The following is a 23,440-nucleotide window of genomic DNA, read 5'->3' on the forward strand; positions in this document are numbered from 1 at the left end:
TCGAGCTTTTTCATTTCAAAGTAGGTACATACTTTCCTTAATAATGTAATTTTTTTATCCCTGTGAAAGTATTAAACGTTTCTCTTTGCGACGTTTTGATAACAATTATGTAAAATAATATGAATAAAATAAGGATCTCGGTTAACCAGAGGAAACCAATTCTGAGCTACCTCGGATACCAGAAACCTCGTTTAGTAGAGACGATTCTTGAATATTTGAAGAAAAAAAAACCTCGACACACACGAAAACAAAGCAGTTATCAATTCAGTATGCACTTCTTTTCCAAACCGAGCACAACTCAGGTCTATCACCATCTATGGGCGATTTACCACCTAGTGAGTTGTACCGGAAGTGTAACTGTGTATGTACCTTAACAGTCTGAGTGCGTATGTAGTGTTGTGTTTGATTTTTCAGTGCCGCCATCTATATTTCAGAAGTGAAGTGAGTGATGTGTTATGATTGAATTACATTTGTATTGTTTGTAGGTCTGTTGCTCTTTGGCGGGACTTTTTAAAAGAGAGATCGGCTCGCATTTGCGTCTTGAAGTTGGAAACCACAGACAACCAACTTCAGTCGACCACCACTGTGGCGACGGTGGGGTTCGAACCCAGGACATCGCGTCACTATGACCACTCGACCACCATAGCGACAATTAAGTATGTACTGCATACACACAATGGCAATCCCTTACCCGTGACGGGTTGGACTGTGCTTGCGAAAAATGTATGTGACCGCTCAAACTTCAAATGGCCACATGCTATCAGAAAAAAAAGCTGAACCTAAGCGGAGCAGCTTTTGCCCTCTCACATGTAAGATCTATGATAAGGCAGTTTCAGTTTCAGTACAGCACAGGATAGTTTTGTTATCTATTCAGATTTTGCGTGCCACCGCTGGGACTGGCCAAACGAGCTTCGTTTACATCAATGATGGACCCCCTCTGTAGTCTCTGCTTGTCTCGCTCGGTATTCCATTTATTTGCCAGCCCATTGAGGGCCGTCAGTTGGCTCTGCTTGGCTTGTACTCTATTCATATCAGCTCAGCCCTTGCCACCCAGCACTGGACCTGACCAAAGGGACTTTCTATCCATGAGGGTCCCTCAGGTGGGCCCTCTGTGGTCTCTGTTCGTTTCGCTCAGTACCTTGTTTAGTCTTTACTCTTGATCTGCTTGGCGTATGCACAGAAAAGGTTGGGAACCACAGCTGGAAACTCAAGCGTCCACAGCCGAGCTCCGCTCACTTCAGCAACTTTTGGTATTCACGAATACGCGTTGAAGACTTGGCTATTTGTTTAGGGAACATTAAGCATACTTCTTTCAATTACTCACGTTCTAGACAATAAATTTGTCTTTCTGTGAATGATTTTAGAAATTAAAAAAAAATTTCATACCACACTAAATTTATATCTTCTCTTCTAATGGAAAGAAACACTACAGTTAAAAACACTAAGCTTTTGCCCATTGATGACATCTCTGTATTCACAAATAATACCTTTTAACTTCCTCATTCACCGCTTATAATTTTCAAACAAGACGATATAAAATAAAATAAAATTCATTAAAAATTTCAAGCTCGATTTATGAAAATTTTTGAGTCGGAAACCCATATTCTTTGTCTTCAAATAAAGTACCCCATACTACTACGTATAGAGATGGACTCTCAATAATCCCTCCAGTAATCTGGTGTTCTTAGGCCTGTTTTCTTTGAGCATAGAAGAGGAAAACATATCAGAACATGTCTATGAGCAGAAGTTTATATTATTTAAATGGACTTTATCAATCAATTTGCAGTAATTCGGAGATATCGGTAACCCAGCACAACCTGGTATGATATGTGCCAGATTAGCGGGAGTCTACTGCACTATAATAATCCGTATCTCTAGTAGTTTCAGAATTATTCAAATCGATCTTCATATTTTTTTTTGTGCTATTTTTGTTTTTTTTCTTGCAACACTCAGATTTTAAAACCGGATGTCCCACCACTGAAGACAGTGTCCTATTTAAAGAGGGCTTAGCAGGCTGTAGCCCAGGGCGGCAAGTTTAGAGGGTCGGCTAATTTGAGGAGTGAGTGGCAAAAAAAATGGGCAGAATGGGAAAAGGGCGGTGAAACTTGTATAACCCTCAATATATAAGCCTCTGCCCAGACAGCAAGTGAATGACCAAAAGAGTGACCTAGAGATTTTGCAAGCACGTGAGTGAGCAAAAGAGTGACTTAGAACCTGAGTAAGCCTGTGAATGACCAAACGAGGAGCCTACAGAGTGAGGGACGAGTTCACTGAATGGCCATCTTAATTAAGCGCATCCTGGGCCCTCGGGCAAAGTGATTTTTCTGAGGCCCTTTACCTGGCGAGACATGTTTACTTTCGAAAATTTTAATCAGATATCATTTTCACGAGGCTTCCCCCCCCCCCCCCCGCACTTGAGGTCCCTGCCAGTGGGGGGAGGACATGCGTTAAGACAGCATTGCCTAGAGCGTATGCAAGTAACCAAACAATGACCAAAACAGTGTGCAAGCATGTGAATGACTAAAAGAGTGACTTAGAGAGGTGTGACTTGCAGGAGTGTGTGTCGCATGTGTACTTGCAGGAGTGGGGCAGAGGCAAGCGGGTTATAGCACACAGGGTGGTGAATTCGAGGAAAGAGTAGTCAAGGAAATTAGACTAGAATAGAAGAAGGGCGGCAAAAATCGTGTTGTCCACGGGGGGGGGGGGGGGAGGCATAACCGCAAGTGCGCTTCCGACTCCGACTAAAGAACATTAAAATCACTCTCAATCTTCAAACATAAATTTCTCGTTTGTGAAAATAAAAAAAATCATAAAGGATGAAAATTTTCATTTGGAACCCCCCTTAGCACGAGTTTCGGAATTACTAATCAGGAAATACAAAACATTGGATACACAAATACACAAAATACTGAATGGTAAATCGGGTTTATGCGAGTAGGAAGTCAAGATAAAATATGAAAATATTTTATAAGTATTAAAATATAACATTGAAAAATTATAGAAATAAGAAATAAAACTTAAAAAAGAGTAAAAAAATTGCATAATGAAATTCTTATTCCACATGATTTAAAATAATAAATTCCTCTTTCAATTTCGTGCAGACTATTCGTGCTACTATTTCGTGCAGAAACCTATTCAAAAACATGTTTTTCCACCACAGATACGTTAAATAACAAAAGATTACTTTCATACAAAATAAAATGATTAGCATTTTTTAAATAATAATTTATTATGATTATCAAGTGCACAATATTAATTTTAAGATTTTTTTCGTCTGAAAAGATTTCTATCGTTGTTCAGTTTAATTCCCGCAGAACATCTGACATCATACAATCAGTTTTTTATAGTAGATTCCTGTTCCTCAGGGCCGAAACCTCGTAGGAGGGAGGCGGGTTTGATGCCCCGGGCACTGGACCGGGGGGGGGCGCATTTCACCCCTTTTATTTCCCTTCAACATTACGGTGGGGGGGGGGAGGAAGGCAAAATGCTGACCAAAAATCTGGTCGCGGCACTGCTCTTACAACCTTTTCCCTCTTAGTACGATTCATTTTCATGATCCCATCTTTCACTAATACTCATTGATATTTGCCGTATAAAGCGTTTTTCCGCTTACAACGTTTTTTATGACGGTTTTTGGAGAAATGTTATAAGCGGGATCCATTTGCAACGTTTAATCTAGATACTTATTTATTTGCACCTGAAAGATTTCAAATTATAAAGGCTTTAAATTATTGGATGGGGCCGAGGCCTATATTTTCAGATATTATAGAGAGGCTATGTTCACACAAAAGCCCACCTTCTGAAGCAGGGCTCAAGAGCTAGGGGATTATTTTTTTTTGGGGAGGGGGGCTTTGCTCAGATTTTTTGTATTTTTAGACCCCACTATAGTGAATTTGTAGACTTGAAAAAATAAATGATGAGAAGCCCTGTTAGCCTCACTCTGTGAAGGCCCCTGCAGTGGCGTATTTATATGGGGCTTAGAGGGCCATAGCCCAGGGCAGTAAGTTCAGAGGGGGCATCAACTTTGAAGAATGATTGGCCAAGAACATTGGGAGAAGAGCATAAAATTTGTATAACCCTTAATAAATCTACCTCTGCCTAGATAGCTGGAGGTTAGGTCAGTGAGAGAACAAAAAGTGATCTAGAGAATTTACATGTGAGTGAGTGAGCAAAAGAGTTACCTTGTGTGGTGCGCAAGTATGTGAATGACCAAAAGCGTGGCGTAGAGAGTGTGGAAGCATGTGAATGACCAAAAGAGTGATCTAGAGCATATGCAAGCAAACTTGTGAATGACCAAAATAGTGACCTAGAGTTTGTGCAAGCATGTGCATGACCAAAAGAATGATCTACAGAGCGAGGGACCAGGTCAGCGAGTGACCTAGAGCGTGTGTATGCTTTTGAATGACCAAAACAGTGACCTAGACGGTTGAAAAGCAACCTTTGGGGGTGGGGGCAAAAGGAATTTCTTCCAGACAAAAATTTTGAGTTATTAACTTACTAAAAGCATTTTAAATTCACAGAAAGTAATTCAGTTTTATTTTAAAGGCTTCACGTTTCAATAAGAGTCTCCTTTTTTACGGACGGGTTCTATCGTCCCGCCGTTATCTACAAAAGAGAGGTTTTGTTGTATTTATTTGACGCAAAAAACATTATGCATAATAAATCACTCGATTAATAAAATTCGATTAAATGTTTTGTTCCTATACCGATAATATCGCTTTCGGTTATCAGGTGATGCAAAATATATCGATTAGACGCCATTACACAAAAACAGGTGACGAGTTTAAAAATGTAATAAAGGTGATTTTCAAATATTGGAAAGACATCGGAGTAGCCTTTTCAAAATCTCTTTAAAAATATAGTAAAAGAGGGATTTATCGTAGTAAAGGATATCGTTGTATCGAGAGGAGTTTAATATTTTAGGAGTTTATTATTAATTAGGCTATAGATAAATTCGCGCGTACATTAGCGCGCCGATCTTGTAACGAACGATCCCCTACAGTGGTTCTGATCCGTTCATGGGTACACAAACTTCCTTTGGGTTCATTGAAAAAACCTATTCCAGGTGGGTTCATTTCAAACAGCTCAAGAATCATTCACAACACCGTACAAATTACTGAGCAACCAATTGCGAATGCTTTCATTGTACGTATGATCCGCGAGTGCCTTAAGATTAGAAAAACATCGTTGTAGGATTTATCGTTATATCGAGTATCGGTGTAGTGACGTTTCACTGTACTATTAAAACCGAACTGTTTCTATAATTCTTTTCCCTCCAACCACCTAAACCAGGGCCCTAACTAACCGCTGTGTGGTCGTGTTGTCATAGTGATGGACTGGCATCTCGAGATTCCGGGTTCGAACGCCATCGGCGGCACAGTGGTGGTCGGCTGAAGTTGGTTTTCTGTGATTCCCAACTTCGAGGCATAAATGCAAGCCGATTTCCTCTATTCAAAAGTCTTGCAATAGAAAGCAATAGACCCACAATGGTGCAATTATTCAATCATTACGTTTCACTCATAGTTTGAAAAATAGAGGGAGCACTAAAATTCATGCACAACTTTTTAATAAATACCCAACTTCTAAGATACTCGTACACGTGCACACTTCTGGCACAACTCATTCTATAGTGAATTGCCCATGGCGATAGACAGACCGGAGTTGTGCTCCGGTCTAACCTATGTCAATGCAAACCTATGTCTAATATTTTTACAGAAAAACTCTGCAAATTTGAAACCAATTTGAATTCCAAATACGAGACCTATACAGTCCGTTTTTTCCCCCTTTTCAGCAAATAATTATGCATTATTCATCTGAAATGTTTTTTTTATAAAAATGAATACTTTCGTAGAAGAAAATACACTTTTTTTAAAAGCTGAAGAGGAACTTTTTTTTTATAAAAAAAAACAACATACATTTCTAACATTATGTTTTGCATTTTGGTGAAGGCTTCCACTTCGAAAATCCGTAGCAGTGAATATTTCCGTGAATTACCTGCTGAAAAAGAACTTTCAATGCAAGAAATGAAATAAAAATTAGAGAAAAAAAAAGCTTTTTAATATTTTTTTTCCAACATTATATATACAACAATGTACACATGGAAGGTTTTCAATAAACAATTTACAAACAGATCCACAGAGCATAATTTGGAATCAAGGAAACAGTTATTTTCCGGATATTATGCTGAGGTGAGCTCGGAAAGAAAAGTCATCACGTCTCCGCCGGGACTCGAACCCAGGCCCTCTTGCATACCGAGCAAGCATGCTACCATCTACACCACTGGAGACACATGAATCTGCCTTCCTAATTTCACGCACTGTGTCGTGAGGCACTGAAGTAGAGGCATTAGTAGCCTCTCTTAACTTCAGGAAATGGCCCCCGGGTGGGACGGTTTTAGAGAGATTTAGAAATCTCTCTAATTTGGAATATTAAAATCACAAGAGCACTTATATATTTGCTATCAAATAATTACTTAGTTACAATGCAAACCTATGTCTAATATTTTATACAGAAAAACTCTGCAAATTTGAAGGGATTCTTTTCTTCCAACATATGCAATGTTCACAGCATATAAGAAATTCTTTAACATTTTCATTAGCTTTATTTTCATCATGACTCTACAACTGTCATGTTTTCTCACATTGCAAGTGTGCCAGAAACTAACACTTTTTCCTCTAATTAAGAATTTGTTATATTACATACATAGCTCAGCAGTAATCAACACATTAAGGAAGATGACCAGAGGTGGTAGCCCAAAAATTCAATAAAAGATATTTTTATTTCACAGTCGGTACATTAGAATTTAAATGAACTTGGAACTATCCAAAAAAATTTTGCATTAAATTGGCATTTTCACAATTATGCAGTTGAGCCAGTCTTCAAGAAAGCAATAGAATCAATCAATTATTGTTCGTAGCCAAACTATGATAATTGTTTGATAATTATAATACTTTGATAATATAATTACATATTATCAACGTAATTATAACATTTTGATGATTATGATACATTTATTATTTTGCATATTTCGCTTTTCATATTTAGCAAAAACTGATGATGTAAATAGTATTAATTGCATTTTACTGCTCCCCATTCTCACATTATTTTCTCAAAATTATTTTTACCAGAAATAGAAGAGTTTTGGTCCTTTGTTTGTCTGATTTACACGGGATAATTTTAGTTCTTTAAGGCATTATCAGTTTTTTTAGGACATACATGCAATTTTTAATGAAGCATATATATTTGTCAGTTTTTCCGTCATAAAAATTCCAACCCAAATAGTAATAAGCAATTTCTACATGATTTCCAAAAATTTTTATCAAGTTTAAAATTCATGTGAAATTAATTTGTTATTTTGAACTGTGCTCATTAAACGGAAATTGAACGTGAAATGAAAACTACATGCGTTTAATTTTACAATTGTAGTGTAAAAATCAGGACATCTGTTAATATAAAACCACGTGCACTTACTTATGAAACTGAAGTTTATTTCTATCTTCCTTTAATTTTCCCCACCGGTTGGTGCAATTATAGGCAGAACACGATATCACCATTTTGCAGATGGGCAGCTATACTAATGAAATAATATGAAAACAACTGAAAAAAAAAATAAGATGGAAGTTTACCCACATAGTTTAGATGCTCAAACCGGCAATGTTTTGCCCGTCTCGCTCCGTAACGATTACTGCTGTATTCCTCCGCGTCCACTCGCTCACGTCTTTGTTATTGTATAGGAAGTCATCAATTAGGAAATAAGTAAATTAATTTCTATTATATGTGAAATTGCTACAGAATTTCAGCTCATGGGTACATACACAATTCCTTTATTTAAATTGATATCATTTTGAAATGGCAATAAAATAATAAAATTATATAATTTTTAGTATAATTTCGTTTGTTTTGAGTGATTTCAATGAGAAAAAAATTCGCAATAAAATGTCTATTTTTCCTCAATATATATGCCTCTCAGTACGTATATTTATTTATGTATTTAAAAAATACAAAGTTACAGGTTTAAACCCAATTACAGCTTGCAGTAAAAATAAAATTTAGTACAGAATAGAAAAAACGACATGATAAAGTACACAAAAGACAAATAAAAAGTATCAAAAATTACGCAAAATACAAAAATTCTATGCAAAGATATATACAACGCAATCACAGCAAAAATCTTCTAAAGTCGGTAACAGACGAATGAAAAATATCCAGATGTTGAGGAAGCGCATTATAAAATTCGGAAAATCTGTTTACAGCACAGTAATTACCAATATTAGTACTGAAAGATTTGACGGCAAATAAGTAATTAGATCTTGTATTGTGGAACTTTATATATAAACAGATTGGATTGGATTTATTATTATATCTTTTATTGTTTATTAGTTAAAATATTGTCACGTAGGATTTTAAGTTGTTTCATGAGATGAAATGGCGAAAGCTATGGTTCCGAGAGGCAAAAAATAAACTGTAGGCAAAACTAGAGACAAACAACAGGAATTGGTGTTTATGTTTCAGGGAATGATTTTCCCCGAATACTCCTACACACAGATGTGCGTGTACGTGACCTAAATTACAGACATTCCAAGCAAGGGGGAAAATCAGTGAACATCCCTATTGAACATGCACTTGTTTAGATACACGTTGTGAAAGTAGACCGTAATTTGAAAATTCCTATAGGTGCTTACCCAGGACCGTCTTAAGAGTATCATGGGCCCCCGAGCCATGTGTTTTTTCTGAGGCCCTACTTGGTTACTTCTAAAATTTTTTACCAGATGTAATTTTCGTGACGCCCCATCTTCTTCTGAAACCCCCCGGGGGCCTGTGCCTTGGTGGGCCCATGTGTTTACCACAGGCCCGTCATTTGGGGGATCGGGGAGGGGGCTACTTTCAAAAATACAATAGAAATAGTATATATATATACATACAGTGAGTATATGTTCTTTTCCCCACCAGAAAAGTTGAGATGACGGGCCTGGTTAACCATTTCATTCAGTGGCGTCGGAGCCGGGGGTGCTGAAGCACCCACGGTAATTTGTGGCATGGATCCGAGCACCCCCAGAATTGATTCAGAAATGAAAATTTCCAATATAAAACTAAAGACGAGCACCCACAGTTTCGAAACAATTCCGACGCAGCTGATTTCATTATAATTTCAAAATAATATCAATTTAAATAAAGAAATTGTGTATTTATATATATATATATACCTGTGAGCTGAAATTCTGTCAAAATTTCATTTAATGCTTTTTCTGTGATCTCTTTTTTGAATATCCTTTCAACTGATAATTATTTACTCTGGATTACTTTTCAATTTCCGAAACGAATTTTAAATTCAACGCTGCGTCACCCATCGTCCGAACTCGAATGACAAAAATATGAAGGAATGTTAGGCGGTTTTCGCAAAAAAAGTTGGCGGCGACTAGCATGCAAATCGCCAAATGACTGAGTCGCGTTCGATATTTCGTCGCCAATACGCCAATTTCCTCGTGTGAGGGCTTCCATAGCGATATACGTGTTCATCTTCTGGAAACGGTTTCTCTTATCAGTTGCCAAACTTTAGTTTCCTCGTGTGAGGAGGGCCTTATAATGCCCCAATCCCACGATTACTTGGTACGCGACGCAGGGTAAGATAATTAAAGTAAAAGATAATAAAAAGTCTTTGTTGTGTGTGGACATAAACCGCAAAAACCATACTTGTCCATACCGTACTTGTCCGAACAAGTACGGGATTTCCTTCACGCCGGTTGTGGTTTTTGCGGTTTATGTCCAACAACGACTTTATATTATCTTTTAAGCCGGGTTTTCCTAGGAGCAGTTTCCCTGTGCGCTGCGCGCACAATGTAAATTGATGATGATTGGTCAAAAAACCTGAATTTCAGGTTTTTAACCAATCAGCGTTTTCACGGCGCAAAAGTTCTACTCCTAGGAAAACCCGGCTTTACATTAATTATCTTACCCTGCGTCGCGTACCAAGTAATCGTGGGTTTGGGGCTTAACTCAGTAGGGAAATCGGAACCCTGTTAGCAGAAAATGACTAAGGTAAATACCCCCTTGTAATGTTGAAGGTAAGGCTTGAGAATGAAATTTGCGCCCCCTCTGGTCCAGCGCCCGGGGCACGAGACCCGCCTGCTCCCCCCTAGTTGAAGCCCTGTGATTACTAGTTTACTTAAATTATTATCATAATTTTTTGGTTCATGCATGCAGCTGAAAGCGTATTCATCTCTTCTCCTGTATAAAAGAATTATTAGTGATCAGTACGTAACCGCGACCGCGTGGAGCGAGTATTAAGAGAACAAAATTCAAAGAATTGCCGGCAAGGTTGGATGCTTTCATTAGTTTTAACAAACTAGATTTTGTCAATTTTATCATGTATTAAATCATAATTACTCATTTTTTTTAGGATTGTCAATATTTTATACCGTAAAAATCACTGAAAATCGAATTTTTCACTTTTGAACTGTTCCCTTCACCCTGTTGAGTCACGAAAATCGTAGATCCCATTTCAGTGTTTTTCATGTAATAGCTTCTCTCTCTCAACAAAAGTATGTTAAATTTATTAAATCCGTGGAACGTCGATTAATGAATAAAATATTAGAACCGCTAGAACTTCATTTTAAGCCGTGTTCCTCAATTTGAAAATACAAATACAAGCACAACAGGCAAAATGCCCAACGAGGTGGCTGAGAAAATACCTTTAATTTGGTTTATAAAAAAACCTTTATGATTAGCCATTTAATATAAAATTAAGGAACCGCTTCGGTATAAGGGACAGGTTGGCGATTTTTGGCGCCAAACATGTCCGATGACCCCCATCAAAAGTCCCACATTTTTTTCTTGCACAATGATAGATGCAATTATTATGTGTTTCCAACTTGCATGATGTTGCTTAATAATTCATGCATTTTTATTCGTTCACAGATTTAATGAATTTTGCTTAAAAAAACGAGTAAACTCGAAATTTGGATACGAAAAGTAGAAGTCTGTCATGATTGCCATTTTTTCTCTCAAAATATTTAAACTTTTGGAATTGCATAGGTAGAATTTTTCTTATTTTAATCAGAGAAACACTATTTATTACGTATTGCTTTATATCACACTTGGCTTCTACATTTTAGTATATACTAGATTGGCACCCAAGCATTAAAACATATAGATATCCCATTCCCATTCTTCAATTAACCAATCAAATTAGAACTTTTTCTTTTATAATGTAGAAGTACCTCGTAGTTAGACTTTTGCTTTGCAAGGGTTTACATATAAGTAGTTCCCTGAGCAGCTCAAATTTTTTCCACATGCAGCGTCCCTTACTCTAATCAACGTTTATCCATGGTTTCCCAGAACAGTTTGATAAAGAATATCTTCCCAAAAATCGTTGTCTGGCTGTCGTTCCCAACAATTTGAAAACCCCTGGTCTAGAGGGAAATACTTTGAAATTTGAAATGTTGTCTGAGGCTTTCATGGCCGGCGTTAAATGACTTGCAAACGGTTTCTGGGTTATTGGGCCATCTCCTAGACCAAGGCCCGGAAACCGTTTGCAAGTCACTTTGAAATTTTCCCATTTGACATCCCTATCTATCTCCAAAAGTACAATGAATCCAATAATTTTTTTTCTTCATATGTCTTCTAGAATGAATCCAACCAAATAAAATTTAAAATCTTCCTGCCTATTGTATTCTGGCAGTGAGCTCTTTACGTGTCGTCAACTGCTCTGAATGGTGTTTGTATGACCAGGGCCGTCTTAAGAGTATCATGGGCCCCCGGGCCAAGTGGTTTTTCTCAGGCCCTACCTGGTAAATCCTAGAAAATTTCAACCGGATCTCATTTTTGTGAGGCCCCCGGGCCGTGCCCATGCGTTAAGACGGCACTGGGTATGACATGTTTCGGAGTTGATAAAATCATCACGATTATAAGTCTTCCAGCAATCTGAATAAATTGTTGTCCCCCTTCTCTATCCGTATCCACATCTCGATCACCCCTAAAGTTCCTCATGTAAACAAACTGCTCTATCAGTTTTTGATGTTGCTCCGCATCCTTTATCTCTATTTCCAAATTGTGTTGAAATAAAAACAGTTGTTGACACTAATTAAAAAGGATATATATTTCAAAATAAAAAAAAAATTTACATTGTCACTATCATAGCACCCTCCTCAAGAGTTGGAATGACAGGGCTCCAGCCCATGGGCCTGGAACGATTCTTGTCATTTTTTGTTTTTTCACTTCGCAAGTTTACTATAGAAGAGCCCTTGAAAGACTGTTCTGATGGCCTGACGGTGCTCGGTTTGAAAGAAAGGAATGTCTGCCAAAGATCCCAGCCTAGGGGAATTGCTACTGGATGTAGGGGCCATGGTCATTATAGAAGTTTGCGAGAAATTACTTTATTTTCGATCCTATCATGTATTCCTAAGATTTGTATGATCTGTCCAGGGAATGGCAGATACTCAGAAATCCTCAACTTTTTTTTGATTTTTCTTCCAAATTCTACAATTTAGTTTCTGAGTTAATTTACGCCATATGATTTTCCAAGGATGAATATGCTACCAATTATAACAAAACAAATTATGAATAACTTACAGTTGTGTTGCCATTTTTTATTTTTCTTGCGGGTTTGTATATTTAAATATTTCTTAATTTTCCATGGGCTGTAGCAGTTCCAATTTGATAAGGAAGTCATCCAGTACTTTGTTTCTGTACTTCAACCTGTTATTGATATACTGTTTCTGCCAAGACAGTTTCATTTTTTTATCCTCTTGTATGTTGCGAGCCATGTTCCAACATACAGCAGCAGGGGCCCCTTGAATGGAATCTTTAGTAGTTCCCAGCAACCTGGAAAGTCAGGGAATCAGAAAACAGTCAGGGAAAATCTGAAGGAGAAAAAGAAAAAAATCAGGATGAATCTATTTAAGTGGTTTACCTTCACTTTTTTTCCACAGAAGATTATTTTTCAGATCCCCAGGGTGAGAAGAAAAGAATCCTCTTCCATTTTGCTCCAGATCCCCTACTCAGAGAAATGTCCTATCAGTTGAAGGGTGGGATTTTACATACTAGAAAACAATGTTGGCCAGAGAACAATCTGCCCTCTGAGTAAATAGATGAAGGGATCTAAAGTGGCGTAGCCGGTCAATTTGTCGCACTCAACTCGTTGCGCCTCAATTTGTCGCGGTACAAATTCGCCACAGTGCCAATTCGTCGCGCCTCAATTTATTGCAGTGTCAATTCGTTGTGGTACAAATTTGTCTCAGCTCCAATTCGTAGCTATACAAGTTTACCGCCGTGTCAATTCGTCGTGACATCAATTTATATATTACAGCGCAGAATCAATTCGTCGAAACGCTGATTCTCCACTGTACATGTTCCACGCGAGCTTGGATGTGGGTTTTTGTCTTATACGGGAAATAAAAAAATTAACAAAAGGTTAATTCCATGATAAAATACACCATGATGGTCATTTTTTAAATTAAATTTAAAAATATTTTTTTGCTTCAGTTTTGTGCTAAGGACGTTTAATTGTATGATTTAATTGTTGAAAAGTATCGTGTATCTGAATCTGGCAACAGCAAAAATCAGAAATTGCTCTTGTAGCAACATGTCCTCTGCTCGATTTCTTCAGATGATTGTACTTTGACAGCTAAAAAGTAAGTTGACACTAAATTTCATTATTTCTCTTAATTATTTGAATGTTGAAGTAATGAAAACTGCACATAAATTTATTTGTACTAAGCATTATATATATCAAGTTTATTTTTCAAAATACATTTAATGGATGTAGTGAGAGTCACACAAAAGAACCATTTTTTGTGTTTGCAAAGTTACCAATGTGATTTCATTTAAATTAAATTTTCCTAATACATCATAAAAGTCATAATTTAGTTCAGTTATTTTATTTTTTACTGCAGTTAAAAATAAACTGTAACTGTAAATATTATGTAGTGCGAGTCACACTGATATGCCATTTTACTAGTTTCCACATGCACTGTGTTTATAAAATGATTTTCTTTCTCTCACAATTAATAATTTTATCAAGTTATTTGATCGAATTTGAATTCATTTGCAAATTATTTTTCTAGTAATTATGCCCAAAGATAGCTGCAAAACGTAAAGCAGAGCAAAGACAACGAATGAGGGAATCTGGCAAATATGCAGAATTCAGAAAGTCAGAAACTGAAAGACAAAATAAGGCTTGTAAAAAAAATGCTCCCAAAAGAACAAGAAACCAAAAGGAAAAAAAGAAATGAGACAATATTCAGGCACCTGAAATACCTAAAATCCAATGTTCAAGAGAACGAGCTTTTCATCCACATGGATTTCAGTGAAAACATTTTCCTACCAAGATGAAATCCAGTCTGCATACTGGGCAGCAAATTTATGCACAATTTTCACTGCTATGACCTATATTAATTATAATCGAGAATTATGTTCTTTTCCAATGATCATTATATCTGATTACATGCAACAGGATAAATATGCAGTGGCAGTTTTCACTGACACAATAGTGAAAAAATTGAAAGATGTTTCCAAAATGTGACAAAGTTATTTATCAATCAGATGGTTCTGGAAAACACTTCAAGCAAAAATATTCAATTTGTCTTGGCACTATTATTCATGATCAATTTGAATGGCATTTTACAGCCATGGTAAAGGTGCAATTCATGGACTGGGTGAAACTGTGAAGCGTAGAGTTAGAGAAGCTACTCGTTTTAGAAGCATTGACCCTAGAACAGCAGAGAAATTTTCCAAACATGCAGGGGATGTATATCTCAATGTCATTGTTAGCTTTGTTGCAAAGGAAGCAATTGAATCACAAAAACCAAAATTAGATCATTGTGGTCCCCAAATGAATGCAAGATTCACACAATACCAGACACAAGAAAGACATTTTTTTTTTTTTTTTTTTTGAAAAGCTGGAGCCATATAAAGTGAAACTTTCACTGGTATCAAAAGATTCAAAAGAGTATAAAGAATTCAATTTCATCACTGGCGCACATGAGCAAGCTTTGATATCACATGAGAGCACTCTAGTTAACAAAAATGTGAATGTTATATAGTGAATGGGTTTCCCATTTCTTGGGGAAAAAACCACTAAGCATTTTGCTGGACAAATTATTTCTTCCTCCAATTTAAAGAAAATAACTGTAAAGTTTCTAAAATATTAGACACACCAGAAAATTTTCATGGCCGGAAACATATCATTTTTCTCTTTAATTTCCTAAAACTGGACTTTATGATCTGAATGAAAACTGGAAATTTGAAATGTAGTGTGCCACACACATAAAACATTCTGTGGAATGATTATTTCTGATTCAACTTATATAACATATAACAAAATAGAAAGCATGACTATTAAAGATAAAAACTATGTCAAAAGATTTTTTTCCCACTTTCATAAGAGGAAGATATTTTGCTGTCACTATGAATAAAAAATATGACTTCCTTTTGTGTAGTGTGAGTCACAGTGTGATTAAATAATTTCTGTAGAGGTTTAAAAACAAGAAAAATATAGAAAGTTTGTTTTATTTAGTAAATCTAAACCTGGAAAATATTATCTAATTTCAAAAATTATTTTAAATACAAAAACTTATTTTTTATTGAGATTGTTTATTAGACAAATTTCAAATGTAGTGTGAGTCACGCATGAAAATGGCCAAAAGTGTACACGCAGTTAACTAATAATAATTATTTTTTGTCAATGTGGAAAGGTCATTAAAATTACAATATTAATTACATTTAAAAATTTAACTATATTTGAAAATTCAATTATAAAAATTTGAAATGTTAAATAATTTTTTGCTGTGGTAAAAAATTTCAATATCATATGGAAAAATTTCTGGAGTAGTAGTAGTTATAAAGGGTGAGTTCGACGCCTCCTCTAGCCCAGAGGGCACTAGACCTGCCTGCTCTCCCCCCTCCCCAGTTGCAGCCCTACATCTATCCTCGAAATTGGTAATGCATGGATTTAATGTATACATATTTGTGTTGTAGGTGGTTGTGTGATTGTCGTGGCAACCAGAGCTTTTTTCAAAGGAATAGCAGACTCAAAATTGGAAACCTTAGAAAATCGTGTTTTTAGCTGATTACCACTGCGTAATCGTGGGTTCCAAACCTGGATTTTTGCAAAAAGCAAAATTTGGGTGGGGTGGGGGTTTATAAGGAGCCTCTTCCCTTCCCCCCCACAAGCTCAAAAATTAAAAATATTTTTGTAGATAATTAAAGTATTGGAGTAAAATAATTTCTTTTATATTTGTTAATTTAAAATTGTTTTCCAGTGTTAATGACCCAAACTTTCTGTGTAGAATTAGATCTTTTTGCCCTCCAAAAAAAAGTTAATTCTGAGTACACACCCGTGATTTTCGCGATGCGAATCGGTGACTACCACAGCAGCTAGATGACTGTATATTCAAGAGTGTTTTTAGATTTGGTTTTTTTTCCACGATCTCAGGAAAGTCAAAATCTGGCAGTATTGGAAAAAACAGTCATACTATGTTAATTTAAAATTCTTTTTAAGCATTAGTGATAGGCCCGTAGCTGGAAATTTCGCTGGGAGGACCAAAGTGATAGAACAATCGATTTGGCCATCTTTTTCTCTTTTTCGGTAATTTTTTCAAATTTCGGGGGAGGCAGACCCCAAGTTCTTCCCCTGCTACGGCCTTGATTAACGACTAATAATTTCTGTGGAAGAAAATCCTTCTGCCCCTCCAAAAGCTGATTCTGCGTACACCCCAAAAGCAGAATGTTTTGCATTGTTCTGCAACGAGCCCTCGGCTGACTGGAGATTTTCTGCGGTAAGAATCCCCATAATAGTGTTTTCTTGCACTTTTTCTTAAAATACTTCCATATTGTTCTGCAGTAGCGGTAATTGTTCTGCGACTTACGTCGCAGATTTTGGGCTATTCTGCTTTGGGGGTACACATCAGTGATTTTTGCGATGAGATGCGGTGACTACCACATAGCAGCTAGATCATAGTTTCCCAACCTTTTTTGTCTCATCGCCCCCTTCTTCAGAAATTTTTTTCTCCCATCACCCCCAACGTAATCTAACCCATAGGATCCTATGTTATACTAGCTGCTTCTACCGTCCCCTGGAACATTCTATCGTTCCCCTGGACGCGTTAACACCCACGTTGGGAATCACTGAGCTAGATGATGAAACTGTTGGTATTCAAGGTAGAGTTTTTACAGATTCCCTTGTTTTTTTTTTCTTCTGAACGATCTCAGAAAATATTTTACACTTTGAACAGGAATTCCAAATCCTTTACAATTTTTCAAAAAACACGCATTTGCAATCTTGTAAGAACAAAGTGAATTTAGGCCGTATAGACCGCGGTCTTTGAATGCCGGCAGATAGCCGCGAAAGTACCGTAATTTCCGATATGTAATCAGAGGGGAGAAAATCCACAGAGGAGTAAAAACTCTTAAATTCTCTTTGAGAAAATTCTGTACATGGCCCCTCATTAAGGGAAACTAAATATCTTGAAGAACCTGCGTGTATATTCTAGAAACTTTGTCATATGTATATCAGTACAGTATACAAAGTAGTAAAACCACTTTTTCAAGGTCACGTGATCATGATAGACTGTGAAAAGAAGAAAAAAAGTTGTGATTTTCTCTCTTTTTTCATCTTGGAACTAGGAAAGAACGCATCCCGGAGGACGCGTGAACCAAATTTTTATGTGCCCTTTCTCGAAATTTTGGGTATTTGACGTGTTATAGTGTGAATGACATCTGTCATGTATATATAGTTTTTAGTTTTATAATTGCATTTTTAATTGAGTTACTGTATTTTAGAATTGACATTCATATTTGTTATGGACATCTTTTTCTCAGCTACCTCATTAAGCATTTTGCCTGTTGTGGCCTTGTATTTGTATTAAAAGCAGCATTGATCAGATATCTGATCTTCAAGGTCTGTTATTTTATCATTGACAAGCTCAGCTCAGATATTTTGTAATGTTGATTCCTTTTTTCTTTCCCCTATGCGCCCCTTACTTTGCACCTGCTGAAAATCAGAATAAAATCTGCTTTATGTAAAAAAATAATATATTTTATAGGAGAGTTTAGTGATTTCTCTGGTATGCCGCTTAGAGGGATCTTTAGCTTAAGCAAAATCATTAGAGCTTAATATTGTCTATAAGTCAAAATAAGAACTATAACTGTTATGAAAACTATTTAATATCTATAATAGTTTAACATTTTTCAAACTGAATTAAAAATGAGTGAATATTGAATTTAAATGAAAAAAAAATTACTTATTTAATTTTTTTTCGGGAAAGAATCACAATTTGGGAAAGAAACGAGCAAAAGTTGGTTCACACTTTGGTTAAGCATTATTTTTAGTGTTTATCTTTTCCACTGTGGAATTTCAGCTTCTTTTTAAACTGAAGAAATTTTTCAATAACAGTTTTCACACATATAGCATTTTTGTTTTTTTATAGATGTCAAAACCAGATGAGAACATTGGTAAACAGAGAGAGAGGATGTCAAGAAGTTCATTGACAATTCCCTCACACTCATTGCTTCAAAGTTTGGATCTTCAAAGTTCATTAAGCCCACCTGTAAAAAGACAACTTCTGACATCTGGGTACACTTATCTTTATATATCTCTTAACTGCTAACATGACTTACATATAGTTTCTTAATTACTTTTTACTGGCTGTAGGCCTATTGTTTCAAATAAATTTTCAATGTAGTATTATTTGGGTTTGTTTCAAGCTTTTTGTGGAGTTGACATTATCTGGTATGGTAAATTTCATTTTACTCTCATTTTGGTATTATCTTTGTTTTAACCTGCTTTAAGTGTTGGCATTGACTTGGATGTAGTTTCTTAGTTATATTTTCTTGGCTATATTATGTCAAATAAATTTTAAAAATATATACAGGGTAATACACATTCAGAAAGAACCATTCGATTTCAAAATGTTTTTTAATATTAATGACACAGAATGATAAAAAAATATGCCAAAATAAAGAGAGTGTTTTCACAAATACTCAATGATTTCTTTTAGTCACATGTATAATGCCAAGATCATGTAGAAATTCCTGCAAAACAAGTTCTAATGAAGTCTGCAAAAATTGTCCACCTCCATAGCTGCTTGCATCAAAAGGATGAATTTCAGTAGTTTAATAGCTCATTACTAGGCTTCAGTACTTGCAAGTCATGCAATTTGTATGGCTTGTAACATATTTGTTTCCTCAAAACACGCTAAACAGTATTCTGATAGAACATGCATAACAGTGACTAATGACTGACCCATAAGCAGATACAGGCTCTTGGAATGGAGGGCGGAATTTTTCCACCTCCCACCTATGCTAATACAGTAGAACATTATAACGGACCAATAGGGCTGTAGGTTTCTGCTTTAATGAAAGTCTGGTTATTAAATAATTCTTATGGGGTGTGTGTGCAACAAGATGTACATCAATAAAAGTACAATAGTTACTATAGCTATAAAAAAGTGTTTAACATATTTTCACCTTGTAATGAAAACTTCGTACATCAATTTATTTTTCAAAATGACTGACAGTTTTAGATGGAGAACATATTTTGTCAATTATAGCTGTTTAAAAAAATAACTGGCATAGATCTGCTTTCTATGGAGAAAAAAATGTCACATACACTCATTGCCATAAAAATTTGCGCACCAAGAAATAATTGTGGGATCGAAACAAAAGTTGGCCTGAAGGTACATGTCGGGCAGATATGCAAATGATTAGAAATGCAGCGTGATTGCGCATTGCGTAATGCCACTAGACGGCGTTGAACTTCGTTCTCCTTGGAGTATAAAACAGGTAAGCAGAGCTTGCTGGAGTGTATTTAATCGTTTGCGAAGGAAATGCTGAGGTAGACATACCATTACGCCGCCGTTGAAGACCATATGAGCAGTTGTCAGAGTTCGATAGGGGAAGAATCATCGGGATGATGGAAGCTGGGTGGTCAGCTCGGCGAGTAGCTCGTCAACTAGGCCATTCTGATTTTACTGTGAGGAGGTGTTGGGACCAGTGGACAGAAGAGACGTCATTTACACGGCGGCCAGGTTCAGGACGCCCTCGACAGACCAGTCGTCAAGAAGACCGTCACATCATCCAAAATGCACGCATAGAGCCAACTGCCTCATTGGCCGCTATCCAGACACAGGCAGCAGCTTCACTACGGGCCCCTGTGTCTTCCCGAACCATCGCAAGGCGCCTGGCTGAAGGACATCTGGTATCGCAGCGCCCATTACGTGTGCTGCCAATGACACCCACCCACCAACGCCTCCGTTTGGAGTGGTGTCGAGCACGACGGGATTGGACGGCAACGGAATGGAACCAGGTTGTCTTCAGCGACGAATCGAGATTCAACTTGAGCAGTGATGATAATCGTGTTCGTGTGTGGAGGCCCCGTGGTGAACGCTTCAATCCTGCCTTCGCTTTACAGCGACACACCGCTCCCACAGCTGGTGTCATGGTATGGGGTGCCATTGCTTAAGTTACACGGTCACCCCTAATATTGATCCATGGCACAATGACAGCCCAGCGGTACGTCCATAACATCCTTCAGCCACTTGTGTTGCCACTCATGGCAGGGCTCCCAGGAGCCATTTTTCAACAAGACAATGCTAGGCCACACACAGCAAGGATGTCACAAGACTGCCTCTGCCACATTACCACCCTTCCCTGACCTGCTCTATCCCCAGATTTGTCACCAATCGAGCATATCTGGGATCATTTGGGACGGCAAGTTGGACACCCTACGAGGTTGGTCGAACTAGAGGCGCATTTACAGCAACTGTGGAACGAGATGTCTCAGGACATCATATACGGAACTAGTATGCCTCAATGCCCACTCGTATCGCATCGTGCATTCGCGCTAGAGGGGTTCCAACAGAGTACTAAAACTTCTGTTCATCTGTACTTTTTTCTGCAATAAATGATCCTTTTTCTTGGATTTTCTAATCACTTACTTATATCAACGTAGTACTTACATGTGTAAAATTTCGTTTCATTTTGACAACTTCTTCTGGATGCGCAAATTTTTATGGCAATGAGTGTATATATCAGGGCTTGACAAATCCAAAAAGTATTTAGGCCCTTGCCCAATTTCTTAGGAGCCAAGCATGATATTGATCATTAAGCAGGGTTCCCCCTGACTTTTTATCAATTGTAGTAATTTGGCCAATCAGATGGAAGAAGTTGTAGCCATATGAGAGAACCTTATCCAAATTAACACGTCACAAAATGTGGATTCCAAAACAACTTATATCAAGTTCGAGATAGAAAAATAAATTATAAAGTGCAAATTATGGCCAAATAAAAATTGCTTAAAATGTAAATTTTTATTGAATATGATTTTAAAAAAAAAGTGTTCGCAATCTTGTAGGAATGAAGCGAATATATGCTATATAGATTGTCTATGAATGCTAGTAGATAGCCGCGAAAGTATCGTAATTTCTGGTATGTACCCCACAGGAAAAAACTCTCAGAAATTGGAAGATTCATTATACAGCCCTTCATTCAGGGACCCAACTGGATACCTTACATGTCATCACCTTATTCTTCAACAACCCTCCGATTATATTAATACAACGCAGTAAAATGCTTCATCTAATTCAAAGCAGTAAAAGTTGTTTTCAAGGTTGCATGATCATGATAAGCAGAGGGGAAAAAAGAAGTTGGAAGGTTTCTTCTTTCTATACTTTTTCCCCTTTCTTGGAACTAGGAAAGAATGTGTCCCGTATATAGAATGCGTGAACCAAATTTTTATGCGTCCCCTTCTGAAATTCTGAGTATTTGATGAGCGTTGGCATCTCTTCTACTACCCCCAAAGCAGAATATGCTGAAAAAACATTTTATTTCACACATATGGTCATAGAGAGCTATCATGATCACAATTCAGTTGTTGCACTTTTCTTAAATCACCGTATTTTAAGAATTGAATACATTTTCTATGATTCATTAACTTTCATACGCATCTTCAAATGTTGATTTATCTGAAATGAAACGAGAAATTTTTTTTATTATGCCTATTAATCTTAAGCTGTTCATTTTATTTTAGTTGAGACAATCATTAGTTGCATAAGTACACATAAGTATTATGCCTATGGCTCATGGAAAATTCATCAGAAAACAGTTTGACATTAGTCAGTGAGCGAGAAATGACCAAGTGAATGATACAGTAGTTAGTGAGTGAACGACAGAGTGATGAGTTAGCAAACTAGTGAGTGACAGAGCGAGCAACCTAGAAATTGAATAAATGACTTAACAAGCGAGTGGCAACCTAGTAGTAGACTCAGTGATCTAGTGTGTGACAGAATGAGTGACGAAGTGCATGAACTGGTGATTGAGTGTGCAACATTCATTCACTTATTCACTCGATCATTCATTCACATATGTCAATATGTTTTGTGATGCAAAAGAGATCTGGGAGACTTGCCTAGGGTAGGTCGTTTTTCTTTTTGGTTTTTTTGTTTAGCTATAACGAGTGTTGACATTCATGTGTCTGCCTGACATTTTTGAGTGGGGGGTTCAAAATGCCTGGACGGCAACATCAGGTTTGGTTTAGTGTGGACGGGAAGAAGCAGTGGGAAAATAGCTAACCAAATCTGCTTGACCATGAAAGAACATGACAAAACATTTCCCATGGGGATTAGGAATTTTGTCTTTCATGAACAACAAAATGGAATGTTAATGAGAATGGAAGAACAAGATTTCTATTGGTTTGGGGGGGTTCTTCCTTCTGTATTCCAAGGACCCTTTGTGGTGGTTGCAGATATGCCCTTATAGAATAATATTCAGTATATAATAACATAAGTAAATTTCTTCCTCATCCAAACTCACACACCCCCCACCCCCCCCCCCCAGGGTGGAAAAAAACTTAGATTTTTTTTACGAAAACAATCAGTGAAAGGATTTTGTTTTAAGCAGCCACAGCACCCCCGATTCCGATGTCACTGCAGGGTGTCTATTAACATGGGAAAGTCACGGAATAAGAAAAAGGTCACGGAAGTCCCAAAAACGTCATAAAATTAGAGTGAAGGTCACAGATTTTTTTTACTCTTGAGGGTTTTTTTTATTTTTTACCTAAAATCTAGGCTTTGGAGAAGCTTTTGTGGCATTCAATGTTTCTTTTCTTCTCATGTTTTATTCATTCCTTTTTTTTTGTTCCAGAGGGATGGATGGGTGAGTAGCAACAGAAAAGAACAATGCCAATATATAGCCACCCTATATTGGGGCAGACATTATATGGGTGGGGCAAAAAAGCTATTTGGACTGGATGAACAAAAATTTTCTTTCTTTGCTTGTCCGGACCTTTCAACATCTGTAATATTCCCCTTAAAGCAGTGTTCTCAGGATCATGTGATAATTCCTAGAGGAGGGGGGAGACTTTAATAGACCACGACAGTAGGGAGTCCTCTTGGGAACAATATTGGTTTTCCGTAGAAAGGACATGATCTTCCCCCACATCGTGGAGCAG

At 37.0% G+C, this 23,440-nt stretch overlaps 1 protein-coding gene across 3 annotated transcripts in view; it reads left to right on the top strand.

The window, feature by feature from the left end:
* The first annotated feature begins 10,242 nt into the window (after positions 1-10,242).
* Positions 10,243-23,440, top strand: part of LOC149072936 (nuclear pore complex protein Nup133-like) — a 335,975-nt gene continuing 322,777 nt past the window's right edge. For 2 of the 3 annotated variants that reach the window (XM_089246206.1, XM_089246208.1), the window contains exons 1-2: positions 10,243-10,314; positions 18,423-18,568. In XM_089246206.1, coding sequence (XP_089102332.1) covers positions 18,423-18,568 — 146 coding nt within the window. In that variant the 5' untranslated portion in view covers positions 10,243-10,314. Of the gene's footprint in view, positions 10,315-13,479; positions 13,629-18,422; positions 18,569-23,440 lie in introns of those variants that run through there. The other variant, XM_089246207.1, reaches the window with a different exon arrangement.

Source organism: Pholcus phalangioides, unplaced genomic scaffold, assembly GCF_987345545.1.
Source record: "Pholcus phalangioides strain wild (caught in Gottingen) unplaced genomic scaffold, Ppha-v1.0 ptg000017l_1, whole genome shotgun sequence".
Lineage (NCBI taxonomy): Eukaryota > Metazoa > Arthropoda > Arachnida > Araneae > Pholcidae > Pholcus > Pholcus phalangioides.